Here is a 22,555-nt window from a genome sequence, read left to right as displayed (position 1 = left end):
AACCTGAGCACAAGTCTAAGAATTTAGTGACGGTAATAATTATAACAAGGGAATAAATGAATTCCTCAGCCATGGTGACACCTCGCATAATGAAGCAGGAAGCCCTTTAGAGACTGCCTTCTCTACGGAAGGGATAAACAATTAGGAAATGGCCATTTTACAAGCCCCAGTATCACAACACATTCAGGGAAGATTATCCATAGCTATTAAAATTACTGAGTGAAAAATCTGCTGGAGGGCAGATATTTATAGTATTAAGGCATTACTCACACCTACCCCACCGTGTCATCAGAAAGACACAGAAGACCGTACAATGCAAGCATGTGACGGTAACACCTGAAGTGATCAAATCCAGTATCATCAGAGATGGTAGAAACAGACCATCTGTGCCTCCTCACGGAATGCCCCCACAAAGTGCATACATTATCAATATGTTATTGTTGCCCATGAACCCAGAACTGGGAGAAAAACCAAGTCAGATAATATTTGGGGAAACTGAAGGTAGACTGTATTCAAGAGAGAAGTATTTCATCAATGTTAGATATTTTTGGTCATGGATGCAGCTCAGTGGTAGGGATACAACCTCAGTACCAAGAAAAGAATATAAACACACACATATGTATATTCTTGGTACATCAGATATTTCAGGCATTATAATGGCTCTGTGGTTATACAGAAGACAACTGAAGTACTTAGGGTAAAAACGTCACGATTAAGCAAACACTGTCAAACGGTTCAGGGGATGACAGGATGGGTGTGGGGGCCGAGGGTATAGATCTGAGGTATACCAACCTTTGCCTCTCATAGTTAAAACCCTCACTCGAGCTTAGAAGTGTGTGTGTGTGTATGTGTGTGTGTGTGTGTGTGCGCGCACGCGCGCGCGCACGTACAGAGGACAAACCTGGCAAAACACTGAGTGACTGTAACACCTCAGGCTAAAGCACATGGATAGGCCCCTTCAAATGTGTAGGTTTGCAATTCCTCAAAATCGAAAGTGAAAAAGAAAGCAATCTGATGTGATTTGCAGTGGTTTAACTATGACTGTGGTGACACTGGGTCCTGCTTACATATTTTTCCAGAATATAGCACGTATTCTTAGAGCCGAAAGAAACCAAATAAACCAACCTCGTCTGTAGTGCATTCCTGCTTGTGTATTATTTATCACTATAAACCTTCGGATTTTTATTTTATTCTTTTTGGGGATGGAGATCAAACCCAGGCCCTGGGTATCCTAGGCGACCCAAGTTATGCCTCCAACACGGAAAGATTATTTAATAGAGTACTTCTACTCAAGATTGCAAATAAACTTCTGCGCTGCGGTAAGAGACGAGGCCGTGGCATCTCCCTGGCCTGTGTCCTTCCTGCCTTGTGACGTGGGAGGGCCACACGACCTGCCTGTAGCCTGGATGAGACGCCAGCAACAAAATATGTGCTGTCGCAAACATGCACATCCACAGACGGAGTAGGCTCCTAAGGGGAGCGAGACGAGCAGCTCCTCTCGTGTGTACATCTAAACTCTCCAAAATCCTCTCTTTAGAAATCACTCCGCTGATGACTCTGAAATTAAACAACTGCCCCTTCTAGCCAATCCCACTCTCCCAGCTGGATGGAGACAAGCAACCTCTGACAACTTCATGACAGGAAACACTGATCCAGAGCATCCTTGTGAAAAAGAGAAACTGAGGCAGAGCAGGGTTGGTCCCCACAGCCCTGACAGTAAGAGTTATAAAATCTCACCAAACTGTGGAGGAACAAAGTCCTGAAAAATTGATACGGAAAGAATAACAAGAAAAATGCACTTCACAGTATTGTATGTGTCGGGATTGTTACCTTTAATGAGCTGTTTTATCTTCAACTTTTTCTGAGATCAGGTAGAAACAGACTAACCCAGAAACTCTCTATGTAGCCTAGGGTGCCTTGAACTCAAAGCAATTCTCCTGCCCCAGCCTCTTGTGCTCTGGGATTACAAGAGCACATCATGTCTGGAATACCGACTTTCTTCGGTTCTCTCCTGCCCTGCTTCCTGGGAGCTGCTCCCATTCCTTGGCCACACATCCCTTGGCACAGCCTTCAGGGGTGGCAGATGGGAGCTGTAGTTTCTTCCATCCTAAAGCATGATGAGGTAGCTTACCTTTGTGGCAAACTATACCACGCTCTTTTCCTTTATCTGCTGGGTTGTGCACACACATACAAGGTCTATATTCACCCTCAATGCCTTCCTTTTCCTCCGGACCCCTTCTTTTCAATAGGCCCCCAGTGGCAATGGCACCCCTCCCAAGTGACCCTTAACAGTCAACAGTCCCCAAGAAGAGGTGGTCATGTTCTTTATTAATAGTCCAAAGAGAACAGAAATATTACTGAAGCAAGGCTCTGGTGCTGTGTTCCACGTTGACAGCCTATTTTGTGGTTCCATCCTCAGAGGTTAACGCAGTTACCTTTCTTCTTGGAAAAGTAAGCAGTCCGCAAACAGTAAATGATGACTCTCACTGCATGTTCGGCCTCGCAGACAGTGGAGACAAGGATCCGGCTACATCTCTTGAATTAAGACCCTCCAGAAGGTTCCTAAGCCCACTTCTTCCTGGCTAATATGGTATAATGAGCCCTCCGAGCTGCAAGGAAAGCTCAGAATAGAGGGTTTTCTTTCTGTCTTCACTGAGCACAGTGCCAGCCTCAGCAACATAAAAACACAGTAAGAGGTCTTTGGAAGCACTAGCTGCTCCAGAGGACCCAGGTTCAATTCCAAACACCCTCAGGAGGTTCACAACCAACGGCAACTCTAGTTCCAGGAAATTGACACCCTATTCCCAGTGCACTCTATTGTCCATGGTATACAGACAAAACACATGCAGGCAGAAACCCACACATAAAATAAAAATAAATCTTTAAAAAAATTATAAAAAAGGAAGAAAATAGTTGCCAACCAAGCCATGAGCCATATTCTTTTCTTGACCTTTTTTGGAGATCATTCCTGAGACCTAATGATAATTTTGCAACCAGTATCAAGCTGGTTGGACATGGAGTGCTGGCTCAGTGCCTAAGAGCATGTACTGCTCCTGCAAAGGACACAAGCTTGGCTTCCAGTACCCAACATCAGTCAGTTTAAAACACTTGGAACCCCAGTGCCTCAGAAGCTGCCACACTCTTCTGGTTCCACAGGCACCTGAATTCACATTCACATACCTGCACATAGATGTACACAGAGTCAGAGACAAGCAGTTCTTTGAGTTTGAGGCCAGCCTGTCTACAGAATGAGATTTGGAACAGCCAAGGCTACACCCTGCAGGAGGAGGAGAACAAAGAGGAGGAGGAAGGAAGGAAGGAAGGAAGGAAAGAAGGAAGGAAGGAAGGAAGGAAGGAAGGAAGGAAGGAAGGAAGGAAGGAAATATAAAGTCTTGGGGATGGGGTGTAATCCCAGCACTCTGGAGGGTAAAACAGGACTGCAAATTTGAGGCCAATCTGGGCTATGAAGCAAGCTCTCAAACAAACAAGCAAAGCCAAACAATGGAAAGCAACGAAGAGACTGGGGTGGGGCTTTGCCCTGGTTTCCTCCCCTGCACTAGGAGCAGGCTGCTACAGATTTCCACATCTCAGTAGGTAAGAAAACTGAAGACCTGTCCTGAAGTAGTTAATGTCCTCAAACCACACTCTCTCCATGAAATCCTCAAACCACACTCTCTCCATGAAATCCTCAAACCACACTCTCTCTATGAAATCCTCAAACTGCACTCTCTCTATGAAATCCTCAAACTTCACTCTCTCCATGAAATCCTCAAACTGCACTCTCTCCATGAAATTGAGAGGAGAAGCAACCTTCTAAATATGACAGTTAGTGGGCTGTTTTACAAGCACTCAGTAAGTTGGAAATATTTCTAAATCACTCTGAAGTAGCTATAATTGGAAGCCATTCATCCACTTATCCAGACCTGCATTAAGTTGTCTACCGCATGCACTACCCTGTGTGAGCCGCTAATGCAACATGAAATGCTGTGATCTAAAAATACTGGCAAGTAACTGAACGTGCGCCCCAGCTGAGAACACACCTTACCAAGCATAAGGAGGTGCCTGGGAGAGGCCCTCGCCCACCTCTATTATTCGTCCTTTGTAAAGCTAATTGCTAGACACGCAATGTCCTACCCTGTAGCATCTTAAAGATGAGTTTTAATTTCCAAAACAGAAACGTGCTTGAAGAGGGAAAAATGACTCAAGGTCAAATTTAACCTTGAACAGTGATAGTAAATTTGCAACAGTGTGTACATAGTTAAGCACAAGTAAGCAATAAAAACAGTAAATCTGAATTACTTTTAGGATTTTCCTTTGGCAAATTAGGATGACAATTTCAGCATATTTAGAACAGGGACGTGTGTCTCTCAGTTAAGATTACCGCACACGCTGAGTAGTGGGGGTGCTGCCTTTAATCCCAGCTCTCTGGAGGCAGAGGCTGGCGGATCTCTGAGTTTGAGACTAGTCTGGTCTACAGAACAAGTTCCAGGACAGCCAGGGATACACAGAGAAACCCTGTATCAAAAAGCCAAAACCAAACAAACAAACATACTACCACACACAAAGGCCATAATTACTCTATATGCAATAATACACAGGATTTTTAAAAGTAACATAAATTACCTTAATACTTTACCTATCAAAAATAGTGGGGGCATTAGGGGTGTAGCTCAGTGGTAGAATTCATGTGAAGTGTGAGCCCTGGATTTAATCTCCAACAAAAAAAAAGAAAAAAGAAAGAAAGAGAAAGAAAGAAAGAAAGAAAGAAAGAAAGAAAGAAAGAAAGAAAGAGAGAAAGAAAGAAAGAAAACGTAGCCATGGTGTGGACAATTTAGCAGTAGATTTTCAGTGCAGAAATTACTGTGAATTTCTAAGTACCTATCTTTTTCTGTATATTACTTATTTAAAAAGCAGTTCAGAGAAAATTGAAAATACTTAGTAAATTTAAAACTAGATCTTCAAAAGCTAATAGGTCTCTCAATATCAAACTCTTTCCCCTACCAAATGCGAACGTGCATTTCCAGAACCAATCCACCTGTGACTGCTGTGGCTCTCTAATCTGCAAACACAAACAGAACCACAAGCAGTGTACAGAGTGATCTCCACACTGCAGGGGGCACAGCTGTCATCCAGCAATCAGTCACCCACTGTGTGGACTCAGCCTGTCCCAGACGTGATGTCCTGGTTCAGCAGTCCTACACGTGTGCGAGCTGTCCCAGCACATGCTCACCACAAGGGCAGGGCTGAGGTCCTGAGGCTGCACACAGAAAGGCTCAGGGAGAGGCAGCCTTGTGATTCGGGTTCAGTCTTCGGAATTTTCTTCTCTGCTTTCTTTAACATCTTCGGTGTTTTCCTTGCAAGAATCCTGGCTGTTGGCATCACTTAAATAGTTTCCATCCTCATTCTCTCTCTCTTCTTCATAAGAGCTACAGAAAGAAATGTTATCAATCTATCAAAGGAAAAATGCATTGGTTTCGAAGGTACATGGCCTGTGTTACCATGCCACCACGTAAGGGTGCTCCGCCAGCCCACAGGCTCCGACAGCTAGCAGGAGAACTCCGGAAGCACCAGTGGGAAAATCAAGTATTCCCGGACAACCAATTTATTTTAAAACTTGACTCCTTATCGCTTTCTTTTTCTCTTTTTCTTTCCTTCCTTTTCTTTCTTTTTTATTCTCTCTCTCTCTCTCTCTTTTTTTTCCTGGTTTTTCAAGATAGGATTTCTTTATATAGCCCTGGTTGACCTGGAACTGGCTCTGTAGACCAGGCTGGCCTTGAACTCACAGAGATCCACCTGCCTCTGCCTCCCCAGTGCTCAGATTAAAGGTGTGCACCACTGACTGGTGACTTCTTATATTTCAATAGAAAACAGGCTACACACACACACACACACACACACACACACACACACTTATAATGTGTCAGAAATATACGCTTGCTGTAAGAACAAAATGCTTTATCACTATGTAATACTTATATTGCATCAAATATGGTAAATATTAGTATATTTTACAACAGTTCCCACGTGCTCCCTTAAGTAAAAGGCTTTAAAACAACAAAAAGCACAGCACATGTGTCCCTCAGCACACGCGCCCCACAGCAATGCATCCCTGCAGCAATGCATCCATACAGCACGTGCATCCCTGCAGCACGTGCGTCCCCGCAGCACATGCGCCCCACACCATACTACCTTTCTTTATCCGACGTGCGGCTTCTCAGCTCTTGCCTGGTGAAGTCCTTAGACACTTTTCCACCACGGCCTTTCTCTGAAACAAACTCCTCAGACAGTCCTAGTGCTTTCAGGGTGTTAGCATAGCGCTTTTCCGCTGCTGTCCTTGCATTCCTCTACAGGAGAGACAAACCTTTTCAGACGGGAGCAAATGCCATGCCGTTCTATCAAGAGGTATGGGTTTCAGAACACCAGGGGAAACTAAGACAGACAGTCTCGGCGACTGAAACATGCTTCTTCCGTGACTGACACATTTAGGCATGGACCCAGGGGACAGGCACAAGAATGTGCAAGCCAGTACTGTCTGTAATAACCAAACTGTGGGCAGCCCAAAGAGTCAACATCTGGATGAGCAAGCAGGCTACATTACAGCCACAGATAGAAAGAATGAACCAATGAATATAAGTAGACCAGTTATCTAAACCATGGCCTAGCAGGAAACTCACAACTGTAACAGTGAGCAAAAGGAAGAACACGAAAGAATACAACCAGTAGACTCAGTCACTGCAAGTCCAGAGACAGGAAAAGCTGCAAACGAGGCAAAGCTGATCCCAGGTTAGAGGCGGTGACCTCTAGAGGAAGAGGCAGAGGGCTAGTCTATAATGACTTGTTGCACTGTGGTAAACTTTTAAGATTGCAAAAGTTACCCCCCAGAAAAGATCAGTAAGGAAAGAGAATGAGCCATGTGTGATCCAATCCCGGTACTCAGGAGGCAGAGGCTGGAAGAGGGTTAACACAATTTCAAGGCTAGCCTGGGCTACGTAGTGAGTTCCAGACCAGCCAGCAGGGATGTACAGCAAGACCTATCTAAAAAACAAAGGTCACGTGTCTGCTTCAGCTCGGAATGCAGACACGTGTGGTAGTGGCTGGTTGGCTCTTTTATGCACCCGGTGTAGTTCTGTCTTTATATGCCATGACATCAGACCATTAAAGATGAAATCATCCATACTGTTATCTTTACTTTATGCGAGAAAAGGGGGATATTTAGAGCTGAGTTCAAATCTCTTGAATTCACTCCTTGGAGGTCCACAGGGGGGTTAACGATCCTTTCACGGTTGCAGCTAATTGAGGTCTAGGGGTGTAGCTCAATGGTGGGGTGTTCATACAGGCGTGAGGACTAGGGGTGTAGCTCAATGGTGGGGTGTTTATACAGGCGTGAGGACTAGGGGTGTAGCTCAATGGTGGGGTGTTTATACAGGCGTGAGGACTAGGGGTGTAGCTCAATGGTGGGGTGCTTATACAGGCGTGAGGTCTAGGGGTGTAGCTCAATGGTGGGGCGTTTATACAGGCATGAGGATTAGGGGTGTAGCTCAATGGTGGGGCGTTTATACAGGCGTGAGGACTAGGGGTGTAGCTCAATGGTGGGGCACTTATACAGGCATGTTTGGGGCTCTGAGTTAAATCTCTAATACCACCACAGAAACACCAAACCAACGAACAAAAACTCCAAACCTAAAAACAAAAAGCCTTCAACCCCAGAACATGGCAGGTGAAGTAGACAGCCTGACCACCAAGTCAGGAAAGGCTACACGGCATGGATCCTGACTGGAAAAAACAAGGCAGAGCTGTCACAAGTTGAAATGTGGCCAGGAGCCCACAGGCTTCAACCAACTACATGGGGACAAGGTGCTCGGTTGGCTTCAGCCCAATCTTTGTGCTTCTGAGTGGATCTTACAGGAGATCTGGGGCCAAGAATTCCCAACAAACCTCCAATCCGCCTAAAGCAAGGTTTGCAAGGAACAACCCAGCTCCATATGCAGGGTGTGAGACAGCACCCATCAACACCCAAGAAGACAGGAAACCACGGTTGTTCAACCTAGGGTTCCATAGAAGACAAAATAGCAAGATCAATTGCGATGGATTATCATGGTTTCCCAGATACTCTGGGAGACTGAAAAAGACACACAATTTAAAACTTCTGGTAAACTGTACCAATGTTAGTAACAACAGTTTTTAAACAATGCAAATGAGACAGGGTCTCATTGTGTAGTACTGTCTGTCTTGGTCCTGTGTAGACCAGGCTACCCTCAAACTCACAGAGATTCCCCCAGTCTCTGCCCACCTGCTAAGTGCTAGGATTAAAGGCGTGCACCACTGTATTTGCCTAACCAAATTCATGAGCTCTAGGTTTACTGAGATACTTTGCCTCAAAAATCCAATGAAGAGGGATGGAGGAAGATACCTAACATTGACCTCTGGCGCACACACACACACACACACACACACACACACACACACACACACACGTGCAGTCTTGGTGAACTGAAAACCAAGTGAGAAATGAGAACTGTGCCCCGGAGATTACGGAAGCAAATGAAGCCAAACAACTCCGACGCGCTGAGAACATCCCGGGACTAAGCAGGTATATCCACTGGGAAAGGGCTTGTCTAGGAAGCATGGAGTCCGGGGTTCAGTCCCCAGCACCATGTAAACCAGGAGTGGCGACACACTCTGCAATCCCAGCTCTCAGAAGGCAGCAGTAGATGAGAAGCCCAAGGTTGCCCTTGGTTTTGTCTAAGGCCAGTTTAGGCTACGCGAGGCCTGCCTCAAAAAAAGACTGACTTTAACTTGTGGCAACAGTGCCTTATTCTTTTTTTCAGAGAAGACCTTGTTCCTTTTTTTCTCCATAAAGTAAAGAGACAGTATTGATGATTTTATCTTTAATGGTCTAATGTCATGGCATCTAAGACTGAGGACTATGGCTGGGCACTGTGACACTTGCCTTTGATCCCAGCACTGGGGAGGCAGAGGCAGGTGGATCTCTGTGAGTTTGAGGCCAGCCTGGTCTACAGAGTGAGTTCCAGGACAGCCAGAGCTACACAGAGAAATCCTGTCTAAAACAAACAAACAAACAAAAATCCAAAAAGGAGAGGGTGGTATCGATCAGTCTGGCAGAGCCACGGGTAAAGGGAATGACAGGGAAAGGGAAAGCTTCGGAGAGTGAAGAGGGACAGGGGCTGAGGAGGCTGAGGGACGGCTGGGGACATGGCTGAAGCAGACTGTCTGCCCTGCGGCGTGAAGCTCTGAGTCTGGCCCCATACGTAAAATCAATTGTGGTGGTACACACCTGTCATTTCAGCACTCGGGGGCAGAGGTTACAAGTTCAAGTTCACCTTGGCTTTGCCGGAGTTTGAGGCCTGAGATACATGGGACCAGTCTCCAAAACAAAGGCTAGAAGAAGCTCGGGGACTTTACCTCTGTGCTGCGACCTAGAATTTCATCCTTTGGGAGCTGGGGTGATATTTTGTTTGTGTTTTAACAAATAAAGCTTGCCTGAAGATCAGAGTGCAGAGCTAGCAACTAGAGGCCAGGCGGTGGGGGCTCACACCTTTACTCCCAGTACTTGGAGGTGGAGACAGGAAGGGATATGGCTGGGCGGAGAGAGGAATGTAAAGCAGGAGGAGACAGGAGCTTGATTGCATCTGAGATTTCGTAGAGACAGTAGCAGTCCGAGGATGTAGTCTGAGGACAGGGTACCCAGAGTCACCCCTGTGGTCTGAGCACAGGTAGAGGTGAAAGAACTCTCTAGCGGCTGGCACTCTGCTTCTCCAATCTTCAGCATTAACCCCAATATCTGGCTCTGGGTTTTTATTATTAATACCAATTAGAATTTGTGCTACAGGAGGAAGGGCTAAGGGAAGCTGAGCATCTCAGGTTCTGATCCCAGTTTACCGTTTGCTAACTATAAACCAGATTAGCGCCCTTCTTTGGACTGGAGTTATAGGATTCCCTCCCCTTCCAGAGGTAATCTTGGGGACACCAATGATAAGAGCCTTGAGAGCTGAAAACAGGGAGGAATGGGACCCAAGGGAACGGACGATGGCACTGCTGTTGAGGTGGACCAACTCGCACCCATTTTGACAGGAGAATGGAAAAGCAGAAAGATCTGCGTTTTGCCTTTTGATGCTTTTAGGCCTGGATTAAGAGCGCTTGTTCTTTTTTTTTTCTTCTTGAGACAGGGTTTCTCTGTAGCTTTGGAACTTGTCCTGGAACTAGCTTTTGTAGACCAGTCTGGCCTTGAACTCAGAGATCTGCCTGTTTCTGCCTCCCGAGTGCTGGGATTAAGCAAGAGCTCTTGTTCTTAGAGAAGGCCTGGGCTCATTTCCCAGCAGTCATACATGGCTCACAATTCCAGTTCCAGGAGATCCAGTGCCCTTTGGTCTCTGCAGGCAATGCATGCACGTGGTGTACAGACACACATGCAGGCAAAACACTCACAGCCATAAAATAAAATAATTTAAATGAATACATAAATATCAAATTTAAAATGTTTTTAAGAGACAGAGTCTCACTGTGTTGCATACACTGGCTCCAACCAAATGGATCAATTCATCAAAGGTCTCCCAACAATATCCCAAAGCCTCACCGGAACAGCAGAACCAGGATGACTAAAAAGTACAGGCACTGGCTAGGTGAGGTGGGACACACCTTCAACCCTAGCGGGAGACAGAGGCAGATGGATCTCTGTGAATTTAAGGTCAGCCTGGTCTACAGAGAAGCCCTGTCTCAGAAACACCAGGCACTAACGCAGACTGTGACAAGAATGTCTTGAGGTACCGGGTTAATGGAGGTGTGCCGGGTTAACGGAATGTTCTTTATTGAGCTACGAGCCTCCTCAGATCTTAAGCAAAATTACCTCCTTGGTGAACTGGATCAGTGAAGCTGCCCCGGAAACAGCATGTCTCAACAATAACAGGACACACAGAAAAGATGAAGCCCAAGCTTGGGAGCTAGAGGCACAGAAACAGACAGCAGGGAATGGCTCTAGATGCCAACAAACACCACCTGGGCAACTCGTTCAAACAGCAGCGGCCTCGTCTGCAGCTTCTTGTCTCGCTCTTCCAGTTCTTGCCAATATTCCTTCATCCTTGCCTTCTCACTCTTTCTAGAATCAGATAAAGGGATCGGCATTTTAAAAGGTCAGCTACGGAAGCTGCAGTAGGACATTTACTTCAGAAGACGAACTAGGAATCCAGAGCACACAGTTCAGCGCGGCTCCATTTCTAGACTGGTAAGATTCTCCTAAGTTCAGAGTGAAAACATCAGGTTCCAAAACAGTGTGGGCACTTTGAGTTCAAGTCTTCAAGACAGACAGTATAAAAAAAACCTTGAAACTGACCTGAAAAGTGTCTTACTTATAAGTATACAAAACCAAGAAGATCTGGTCCAAATCCACGATCTTTAAAGAAAATTCTCTCAAACCAAGACCCTGGTTTTCTTTTCTCCCACAAAGGAGATCACCGCAAGGTCAGCAGCAACACTGAATGAGTATCAATGTACTTATTCTTTGGAGCAGATTCCACAGCGAATTAAAGGGCACTGTTTTTCCCTATGTAAAATATACTAAAAGTAACCAAGACATGCAAGTTTCATGAATACAGAAAATAATTATATTTTACAATAGCTATGCTTACTTACAGCGAGTTACTACCTTCCACAGGTAAATACTGTATTCCTAAGGAATTGTTGGCTTGATTTCAAATGAGGCTCTATGAGTGGGCTATTGCTATACTATAAAGGAATATTCTATAAAGGAATACTCATTGTAATTAAGAGCAAATATATTTATTTGGTTCTTAAAAATCAGATTAAAGGTTAATAAATCATAGTACTTACCCAACTTTGGAGGAGAGATTTTCTTGCTTAAACATGACCATTTGTATGTGCATTGTTTGCAACACTGGTTCTCAACTCTGCTCAAGAGAATTCTAGCATTCTGCAGCTGCTGTTGGTCGTCGGGAAACAGTCACAGGTGCAGTGTGTACCCACAATGCATTCACTCGAGCCATTGTACTTTGTACAAACTTAAAACTCCTCCACTTATTTAATTGAACAAGAATATTCTCGGCTGGGATGTAGCTCAGTGCTAGAGACTATTTTCAGTGAGGGACTGGACAACCACAAGTAACACAGGCAAGGCAAGCTCAGTCGGAGAGTCTGCGCTTCATTGGCATGTATGCGGTCCTGGGTTTGACCCACACAGCCCAGTACCATATACATACGTGTATATATGTATGCATATGCCAAGTGTTTATGTAATTTATAAACAATGAACAAAAGGGTTTTAGTTTAAGCACAGCCATTGGCTATGGCTGGAGCAGACAATGTTTCTGCTCCACATGGTCTTGTGATTCTTGCTATGGAGGTGAGTGTACCCTGATTCTCATCATATGCTCCTGTGTGCATATCTGTATGTAAAAGTCAAAGATTATTTAAATGCATAAATTGAGATGACACACCATTTTTATATCTAGGTATTCGCTGGTTAAAAAGAAGAAAGGAAAAGAAGGAAAAGAAAAGGCAAGGAAGGAAAAGAACTGAGCCTGGAAGCCAATAGTTGAGTGTCGGGACTGTCCCGTAGTACCTGAGATGGTTTACTCTGGATTTAGACATCTGGGCTAAGCCCTGATGTGAGTCATAAGCCTTAACCCGGGTTGCCAGGAGCTTCTGCAATTCTTTCATTCTTTGCTTCTGCTTAGTTAGGATCCGCTTTCTCTCTTCTTCCAACATTTTCTTTTCCTCAAGTGATTTCCTGAGGGCAACAAACTAAGGCTTAATTCACTTTAAGCCAAGGAGAAAGTTGTCCAGCAAAGATTTAACAAGAGATAATTCAAAGACTGAAAAAAAGCAAAACCTTTTGACCAAAATCTGACTTGTGAAATTGGAAGTCCAAGGAACACTGATGATGGTGTAAGCTTGTCTATTCCCAAGGAAACACAGAACTCACATCTGTTTCTTAGAATAGCATTCCTAGCAAACGATTCTCTACCATATAGTACATACCTTACAGAGAAGTTAGTAATTTCAGAGTTACCAGGCTAAAACCCGCAGGGGGCATATGCCAGGGCAGGGACACATGCCAGACAGCGCCATCCCAGGGCCTCACCTGATGGCTTGTTCCCGCCCTCGGGAAGACTGGGTGGACATCGGAGGGTTGCGCTGACAAGGCCTGGGCTTTGCACACGCACCCCTGACTGGTGACTTCCGCCTTGGAGGCAGATAAAGCCAGTATGTTTCTTTCCGATTTTCTTCATCAGATCCGACGTCTGCCAAGACTTTCTGTCTTTTAGCAGAGTCACACGGGGATTCGTGAAGACCACGCTGTTTACGAAGAGTTGAGCGTTTCTGAAAGCTGTGTTCTGAGAAGGGCGCCTTCGGGTGCTTCTCTGGCAAGTCTCCGTCATCAGGGCTCAGGCACCTACACCTGTGTCTACTCCTCGGCTTTTCGGTACTTTGGGGGTCCCGTAAATGTCTGCAAGCCGGCCTACAGCGCCCGGGGGAATTCGGCAGTAGTTCTCGGTCCCTCGACTGCGTCCTGGCGTTCCTACCGAGCTCCTCCTCCTTTGACTTGGCATTTGCAGCTGCCCTGTAAATAGAGTGAGGCACAGGTCTGGCTTTAAACCGCTTCGTTTTCCTTTTCGACTTAAAAAGGTCTCTCAGCTGCTTTTCGCGGACGGCTTGCTTCTGTTCCTCCCTGGCAATGAACTTGAAAGGCTTCTGGGAGGACAGGAGCTCGGCTTTGCTCCTCTCCCTGGCTATCCTCCTCCGTTCTTCAGTCTGTCTGACCAGATCCTCATAAAGGGGGAGGAGCAAACAAGAGGGGACCGGGTTGGCTCGAAATTTCTTCTTACACTCAGCCTCGTCCTCATCGTCGTCCCTCTTGGGCAGCTTCTGCCGACTTTCCAGACCTGACCTTGCTTTCTGCATCTCCTCTCGCCTCTTCTGTTCTCTGACTGTCATCTGAAAGGGCACAGGCACTGTGATCGTGGGCACCCAGGATTTGGGTTTCTTCCTTGTTTTCTTAGCTCTCTGGACGTCAGAGTCACACTGAATGTAATCTTCTACGGAAAAGCCAACCCACATGTTGTTGATGAGCTCCCTTGCATAGGCTGCCATCCTGCTCTCCCGGGGAGTCTCTCTCTCCAGGCTGGGCAGATCCTCGTCAGAAGTAGTGGACAGCGAGGGCGACCGGCCTATCTGAGGCTCTGAAATCGATGTCACTAACATGACAGGGTGAGCGCAGTTCTGTTCCGATGCAGAACTAAGGAAGAAATAATTAGGGCACGCTTTCAATACTATATGGCCAAATGTTAGCATTTAGGTAACTATAGGTTTTTCTAAGATGAAGGTTTAACCAGTTAGAAGAGACTAGCTGTATATGGATCATGAAAGGTATCATTTTTATTAGAATAGAGCTGAGAGGGGACTATAAATTCTCTAATCAACTCTTTCACTTGATTAGAGACACCCAGAAACAGGAGCAGCTGGTCACGCTCAGTTGCTCGTGGGAGGCAGGAAAGTATTTTCAACAAAAGTGTCGTACTTAAGTTTACTTTTGCCCCCCAGACAATTCTGAGGATCAACCCCCCGATGCCTGTTAGACAGGCTCTCGCTGTGTGCTGAGGGCCTACGTTTAGAGGCGAATTCTCTGGGCTATTCTGCTCCACAGTTACCGTAAGTATTTACCTTAGGTCAGTCTGCAGTTGACACGGAACTCAAACTTACCTAGAGGAGACACTAGAGGACTCTTCCCTGATGACCACTGGCCGAATGTCTTTTATATTTAGCTTGTCCTGGTACATTTTCTCTAATTTTGCCATGGTTTCTACATGGGCAGCCTTCAGCTCTTTGAGTTTCCTGAAATACTCTTCATTGGAGCGGTAAATATCAGAAAAGTTCATGATGTCTTGGAGCGTCACACCTTCATTTTCCGCAGGAGAGCGGTTACTGCCAGCCTGCTGCGAGGAGAAACCCATTAGATGGCATTTGAAATGAAGTAACAAATTAATTGATGCTGATCCAAATGCTGGTTCTTCCAGAGGTCCCCGATGTAGCCTAGGCTGGCCTCAAACTCACTACATACACCGAGTTAGTTGAAATAGTGGTCTGACTGCCGCTGCCTCCTGATGCCTAGGATTAAAGGCGTGTTCCGCCATGCCTGGCTTCAGTCCATTTTATAACGGGTAGGTTACCAGATAACTGACAGAAACACTCACTTCAGGACACAGCACTGCAGCAAACAGACTGGAACATGGCTACAAGGCTTCCAACCAGAAGCCTCTTCTGAGTTGTGCATTTGCTGAGAAAAGAGAGACTGCTGCTCCTGTAGGCAGCACCAGCTCTTGAGGGGCTCCTGCTTCGGGGCTCTGAGAGAGAGCGGGAATGGGTCCAGGGACAAAGTTCTCAGTGAACTCCAAGGACCTGGGCTGGGTTGACCTTGCAGGGGAAAAGGACACAGGGCAAAGAGAGTTTCAGAAGACAATTGCTGTGGGCAGCAAGGAGAGTAACGCCCACGGGTGGCAGACACTCTGGGCACGGGAAGAGAGAGTGGAGGAATACCACATGTACACTTGTATGTTGGAGACGCTCCACATACAAGTCAGGACTGGAGGTTCTGACAGGAATTTCTCTCACCCCTTTAACTGACTCGACTACAAAGGTAAAAACCTCACTTTCTAGAGCTGGGCCAACAACTCAGCAGGTTAAGTGCTTGCCGCCATGCAAGCGTAAGAAGCTAAGTTCATGTTCCTTAACCCCTAACAAAGCTAGGCGGTCCCAGCACTGGGGAGGTAGAGACAGGATCCTTGCAGCCTCATGGGTGAGTCCTGGGTTCCAGTGAGAGGCCCTTTCTCAAACAATATCACCACAACGAAAACACTGACGAACATTACTCGAGGTTGTTCTCTGGCCTCTTTGCACACACACACACACACACACACACACATGTGAGCCTGAACACACATATGGTATACACACATACATATGATATAACCCCAAGCCCCTCATTTTCTTCATAAATATAATTTTTAATATTCTCAGTGGAGAAAATTGAGATAATATATGATACACGCATAAAGGGCTGCCAACCATGGGTTTAAATTTAGCCTACCATCTAGAACAGGCTGAAAACGAAACAAAGTATGTTCCCAAATTAGACTCCTAACGATCTGATTTCACAGAATAAGTCGGCTTAGCCTCTCCAGTGGGAAACTTAAGAAGTGTTAAAAACCATACTCTGGGTTGGAGAAGGGCTTCGGCTGCCAAGTGTCTGCTGAGCACGTACCAGGCAGTGGGTTCATTCCCACCATGACAGGAAAGGAGGGGAGGATGGCTAGATGGATGGACAGACAGCCGTACATATTTTTAAATTATGTGTGCATAGGTGAGTGCAGGTGCCCATGGAGTCCGGAAGTCAGAGTTCAATCCCCAGAACCTGGAGTTACACATGACGGTGAGCTGCCCAGCGTGGGTGCTGGGCACTAAATCCCAGTCCCTTGCCAGAGTGTCAAGTGCTCTAACCACTGGGCAATCTGTCTAGTCCCAGATTTTTGCTATTTTTTTTTTTAAGTATTTGAAAGACTTGTGTTGTTGTCCCACTTGGGATAACTTCAAGAAAACAAAATAAAACAATTCCTCTTCAGTAGAACCGATAAGTAGAAACTTGTTATCAACAACTCATAGGCCCAAAGGACTATTTAATGAGAACTGGGCCGCTGCTTTTGCAGAGGACCCAGGTTCAGTTCCCAGCATTCACACAGTGACTCACAATTCATAACTCCAGTACTAGGGTATCCGGCGCCCTCTTCTGGCCTCCATGAGCACTGCACACACACGCCACACTCGCATAGACCACCTCCCCGCATAGCCCACCTCCCCACATAAACCACCTCCCCACATAAATAAAAATAGACCTAGGAAGTGAGGGAAGGGAGAATTCCCCCAAGGCTCTGCATTTGCCCCTCTCTCAAGAATGCTCATACCCCAGAAGATTCCACAGCATAAGGCTCACCCTCCACTCAAACACCACCTCAGAAGTCTTCCCTGACTGTCCTCTTTGAAATGACAGCTCTCCCAACTCACCCCGAGTCCTCCCAACTCACCATGAGTCCTCCTTTCTGCTGTATTTTTACACAAGCATTTAACCATCAACCATCTTCCCCATCCTGATTTGTACATCCATGCTGCCCCGGCTGCAGAGTCAGCGGTAAAAGGCAAGAGCTTGTGTGCATGTTCTGTTGTATTCCCGGCTCCTGGAAGGCACCTGGCCAAGAACGGATGACCACTAGAAGCACAGGGTGCTGGAGAACCACACCTATCCGATCACCAAGGAAAAGGCTCGCATTCCAGACATGAATGAAAACCTGAGAATCAGGCTATGAAAATGCCAATGTCTTCTAGGTTACGCCCTCTAGGATAGCGGACACCCCTGGGCCGATTCACTCCCCCAGAGAATCTCTTCAAAGGGCCTATGCCATCTACACTGAAAACCGCAAGAGACTGTGGTCTGGATGAGCTCCGCGAAGGAGGGTGCGCACTCACACACTGGGGCCTGCACTTGGCCACTCACTGTCAACACAGGCGAACTGTCCCAAAGAAACACTCCTGGTTGTTTAGATGAATGTTCTAGTCCCACCTTTGCCCTCTACCCTAGGACCACCTAGTGAGCTGAACACCACGTACACGCTAGGTTATCTTCCCACTTCTTGAGAGTTAAGCTTTTCGGGTGGTAAACACCACTAGGTAAGATGCTAATCCTGAGACTGGCTTGACCCACTTAGGGATGCCCTGAGGCGATACTAACATCAGCACCACGTGAGATTATTTGTGTTGTGCTCTACAGAGCTTATCTGAAGTTCTGGAATTCTTACCACTTTTTCTTTTTTTCAGTGCTGAGCCTGGTGGCGCCTTTCCTAACCCAGCACTCAGAAGGCAGAGACAGAAGGACCCTGAGTTCAAGGTCATCTTGAGCAACACAATGACTTTGAGGCTAGCCTGTTCTACAAGTGATCCTTTGGGCCCAGGCATGGTGGCACATGCCTTTAAACTCAACATCTGGGAGGCAGAGGTAGGTAAATCTCTGTGAAACCCAGCCTGTCTCCATGAGTTCCAGGCCAGCCAGGGGTACAGTGAGACCCTGACTCCAAAAAAGAAGAAAAGAAGGAAGAGGAGAGGAACAGGAAGAGGAAGGGAGGAAAGGAGGAAGGAAGGGAAGAATGGAGGGAGGGAGAGAAGAAGGAAAGAAGGAAGGAGTTTTACATCAATGTTTAGTGAGATATGTAGGAGCCAGCCCTGGTAAGCTAAATATGAATAGATCACTCAAAGGAAGTTCTTTACTTCCAACCATTATCACCTGCCAGAGTAGGACTCAGCCATCCACAAGTTTAATAGAGCCTGAGTCTCAGCAGTTTACCCTGAAGCAATACCTGGTTGCAGGAAGAACCACAAACTGAGATTACCCGAGCACCTCCCAAGAATAGACCATCCAAAGGAAATGCCTAACGTTCCAACCACAGTAGATAGGATCACCTGCCAGCACACATTCACTAGAACACCCCTAGACAAACATCAGCCAATCAGGGCTCCTGAATTTCAGAAACCCCTCATCCCCACCTTTACTACTATAAAAACCCTACTCTAACTGAGCTCGGGGCTCTCCCGGTTATTCCAATACGTTGGACATACAGAGAGACCGAGTTTGCAAACTTGCTTAAAATAAAGGCTCTTTGTTTTTACAGATGGGACTCGGTCTCCTTGTTGGCTTTGGGGGGACTTCGCAGATTTGGGCATAACAAGACACACATCCTCCCAAGTAACTGCACCCAGCTAATGTTTGAGATTTATTTATTTGTTTGGGGGCAAGGTCTTGCAACACAGTCCAGGCGGGTCTGGAACTTTCCATGTAGTCTAGGCTGGTCTCAAACTCACAATTCTAAATTAGACATTGCGGACACCTGGCCTGTCCAACACCTAGAGTTCCTTTTGAAAATGGCTCCCATCACCTGGCAACTATGCCTGCCTTCCTCTGCTCCTCCGGCTGCTCCTGCACCTACCCGCCAGTTGCTCTCCTGACCCTTTCATTTCTTCAGGAAAACAGAAGCCACCGGAGGGACAGTCGCTCAGCTTCCCACCTACAGAACGCCCCTCTGGGGACACTATTCTCTGTTCTTCACATTTAGGGACCTGATGTAGCAGCTGACACATTCCCCGCTGTTCCTCGGTTAATGAGGGATCTTCTGGGCCTTGTCCTAGTCCTCCTACCATGGTGGCTGATCCTTAATCTCTTGTGTCTATTATTTCTCTCTCTCTCTCTCTCTCTCTCTCTCATGCTCCACCTCATTTTTGCCCATCTCCCACCCCACACACACTGGGATCACAGACAAATGCCAACACAGCAGGTTTCTACTTGGATCCTGGAAACCCAAACTCACTTTATAACAAAAGTCCCCAGTTAACAGTGCACTCAGGACTCTAACTACAACTATAGGAAGAATGGACTTTTCTACCACAGCAAACCAAAGTACAAATTAGTTTCCGAGTGAATTATTCAAACTGGCAGTTGTTATAATTACACTAATTTATGTAAATTACTCTTTAGAAATAACACTCATTCTCTCTTTTGGTTCTTATTAACAACTGAATTGAGGTGAAAATGGAGACAATTACAGCCCCTTTATAGATAAGGAAAGAGAAATCAAGTCCTAAAATCACCTAGGGAGGAGCAGAGAATCCAAGTACTTCCGGCCATCCAATATTCTGTCTTCTGTAGGTTGAACAGGAGCTTTAGCAAGTATTAACCACTGCTAGGCTTCTGAACCTCACTCGTGTACGTCTCCCTCTGCTTTACTCTAGATAACCTCAAGTTGTTTGTTCTTGAAAGTTTTGCCAATGGCTAGGCATGGTGCCTCATGCTTTTAATCCCAGTATTTGGAAGATGGAGGCAGGAGGATCAGGAGCGTGAGGTCACCCTCAGCCATAAATAGCAAGTTCGAGGCCACCCTGGACCAAATGAGACCCTGTCTAAAATAAAAACAAAAACGCCAAGGATGTGGCTCAGTTGGTACAGTATTGGCCTAGCAAGCACAAAACAGAGCCTTCATCAAGTCCTGGTGGGCGCCACTAGGGAACCAAGTGTGGGGCAGACACAAGCCCGTGTACCTGGTGCATTGTACCAGCACAGTGCTAGCTTAGGCTCGAGGTTCCGGACTTTTAAATTGACCAGAAGCTGGGCATGGCACACACCTTTAAATGTAACACTCAGGCAGAGGCCAAGGCCAAGGCCGGCAGAGCTCTGCGAGTTTGAGGCCAGCCTGGTCTACATAGCCAGTTCCGGGACAGCCAGGGCTTCTGAGAGAGAACCTGTCTTAAAAAACAAACAAAAATAAGGAAGCTGAGATGGTTCAGTTGTTATGAGCACCAACTGCTCTTGCAAGATGCCCTGGGCTTGGCTCCCAGCATCCACATGGTGGCTCACGACTATCTGTAACTTCCAGAACCTCACGTGGGACACATAAATCTAAAAGCAAACAAATACAATGAATAGAACAGATGGGGGGGATGATTATGTTCAAAATACACGGTATGAAATTCTCAAAGAGTAAAAAATATATTGCCGGGAAAAAGTAAAGAAAACAAACGACAGGCTGTGCCTTTCTGCTGGAAACGTATCCAGGACGTAATACTCAAAATGGCTTATGAAAAACAAAACAAACAAACAAAAAAACCTCACTGCACCCTCATGACCCTTTAGGAAACACTGGGATTTCGGCGATTTGTTTATCTAAATATGTCTCTATATCTGTGGAGCATCTATCCATAGAACTTCATACCCGCTCTTCTAATGAACTGTGCTAAAATCCAGTACTAACCAAAACCTAACGGTGATAAAACACACTTGTCAGTACAGCTTATCATCTGAGGTTTTATGAAAACTATGGGCACATCAGTTTTACTCAAGGTAAAAAGAAAATAAAAATCAAAGAACTAAAGAATTATTTATTCCCAAACTATGCGGGAGAATAGGAAGTTCTGTTCTTTGCACGCCCTAGAAACAGTCATACAAACGCTCTCCAAGAAAGTTTTACAGCAATCTTTAGTTGGGACAGAGAGCAGGGAGGGAGGGTCTGCAGAGGGCACCACGTTTCCAGGGGGTCCCCGCCGGTGAGGACCCGGGCCAGCCCTCAGTCCCTGCCTGGCTCCCACATTACCGACGCCCGCGCCTGCCGCACCCCAGTCTTCAGTTCCTCCTCCATGGCTGCCGCCAACGCCTCCGCGACCAAGGACTCTAAGGGGTCTTCGCGTTCGTACTGAACGACCCTGACTCCGGTGGTGGTGGTGTTCACCGGCAGGTGGAGAGTGGCGGCCGCCTGCCTGGCTGCCCGATGCGGGGAAGCCATCGCCCCGCCTCGAGCCCCAGCGCCCGCGCCGGCCCGGGCCGGGTGAGCTGGCGCCGCCTCCCCCGACCTCGCAGATCCTGGCTTGGGGCGGCCGGTAACTAGGGGCTCGGTTGCTAGGGACGCTACAGGAGGTGCGAGGGTCCAAAAGACTTGCAATGTCCTCTCTTACTGTCACAAACCCCAGCCATCTATCCAACAAAAGTCTAATGATGTTTTCTGATACAAGCCTGAGGTTAACGAGTATTCTAGAAGCATAATTAGAAGCTATTCTAGAAGCTACACACATGACTACCACAGCAAGCCAAAATAAAACGTAATCTTGAAGCGAGTCGCTCTTCGACCCCAAGATTAATTACAGATTCACGTGACTGACACCCAGCTCCCTGGCTAGGGACTGAGCCTTTTCCTGGTTCCTTTATTAAGATCTAACCATGTAAACCAGGACTTCTCATGGCATACGAACTCGAAGCAGATAGAGCGCGTTTTTACTGGATCAACATACTGGGACGCAGCGGAACAGAAAAGCACCGGGTGTTGGGTGACCACCCCAGAAAAAGGATAGGCTTTGCAGCGAGCTATCCAACATGGCAGAGAACAAGGTTCATCTCTAATAGACAAGAACCAGCACGAGTTGACCAATCAGAAGGAGAATACTTAGTTATCCCGCCTTCTTTTCTCTCGGTTGACCAGTAAGAGGCCAGACGTGGAAAGTGCCTGTAGCTCCGCCAACCAGTGATTGACAGGGTTGCTTGCCTTGGGTTCTACAGCAACCAGCAGCAGGATAGGAGGGGACGAGAGCCCACAGGGACCACACCCTCCCAACACACCCCCACCAACCTTCCGAGCGGCTTTAGGCCCTGTCGGACGTTTCTCCGGAGGACGTGGTGAAGTCTCAGCCCCCTGCGACCTAACACTACTTGCAGAAGCGCAGCTAAAGCCCCTGTGCCCGCCATAAGGTTCCAGTAGTTTCCGCGTTACGCGGCTTACTTCTACAGAACCTGTCCCTGACGCACGTGCTACCAGGCCTTCCTCGGCTCATCTGTTTTGGCTGAGCTTGATTCCCCCAATGGAACTGAAGAGCCAGAGTGGGGGTGGGGGGGGGAATCTGTAGCCGTCCAACTGACAGGATAGTGGCTTCCTGTCAGCCTCGTGCA

At 46.7% G+C, this 22,555-nt stretch overlaps 1 protein-coding gene across 8 annotated transcripts; it reads right to left on the bottom strand.

Annotated features, from left to right (window-relative positions):
- Positions 1 to 2,308: 2,308 nt before the first annotated feature.
- On the bottom strand, positions 2,309 to 21,697 carry Fam161a (FAM161 centrosomal protein A). Of its 8 annotated transcripts, none has more exons than XM_050141176.1 (7): positions 21,213 to 21,697; positions 14,734 to 14,966; positions 13,115 to 14,269; positions 12,593 to 12,760; positions 11,014 to 11,113; positions 6,190 to 6,344; positions 2,309 to 5,426 (listed from the first exon to the last, which is right to left on the bottom strand). In XM_050141176.1, exons 1-7 carry the CDS (start codon positions 21,399 to 21,401, stop codon positions 5,303 to 5,305), a joined length of 2,124 nt encoding a protein of 707 aa, XP_049997133.1. In that variant the 5' UTR covers positions 21,402 to 21,697; the 3' UTR covers positions 2,309 to 5,302. The 8 variants fall into 8 exon arrangements, with proteins under 8 accessions (XP_049997133.1, XP_049997134.1, XP_049997135.1 ...); XM_050141177.1 differs by having other exon boundaries at positions 14,734 to 14,963; XM_050141178.1 differs by having other exon boundaries at positions 21,234 to 21,697.
- Positions 21,698 to 22,555: the final 858 nt, after the last annotated feature.

The sequence above is a fragment of the Alexandromys fortis genome, unplaced genomic scaffold (assembly GCF_014885135.2).
Source record: "Alexandromys fortis isolate MF-2015 unplaced genomic scaffold, M_Fortis_MF-2015_v1.1 scaffold_7, whole genome shotgun sequence".
Lineage (NCBI taxonomy): Eukaryota > Metazoa > Chordata > Mammalia > Rodentia > Cricetidae > Alexandromys > Alexandromys fortis.
The sequence above is the reverse complement of the archived record's forward strand: the minus strand, read 5'-3'. Positions and strand labels throughout refer to the sequence as shown.

Coding starts and splice junctions, on each gene's coding strand:
- Fam161a (XM_050141176.1), bottom strand. CDS start 21,401: ATGGCTTCCCCGCATCGGGCAGCCAGGCAGGCGGCCGCCACTCTCCAC. Junction 14,270..14,733: donor TCCTCTAGTGTCTCCTCTAG/GTAAGTTTGAGT, acceptor TTTCTTCCTTAG/TTCTGCATCGGAACAGAACT. Junction 5,427..6,189: donor CGCACGTCGGATAAAGAAAG/GTAGTATGGTGT, acceptor TTCTTTCTGTAG/CTCTTATGAAGAAGAGAGAG.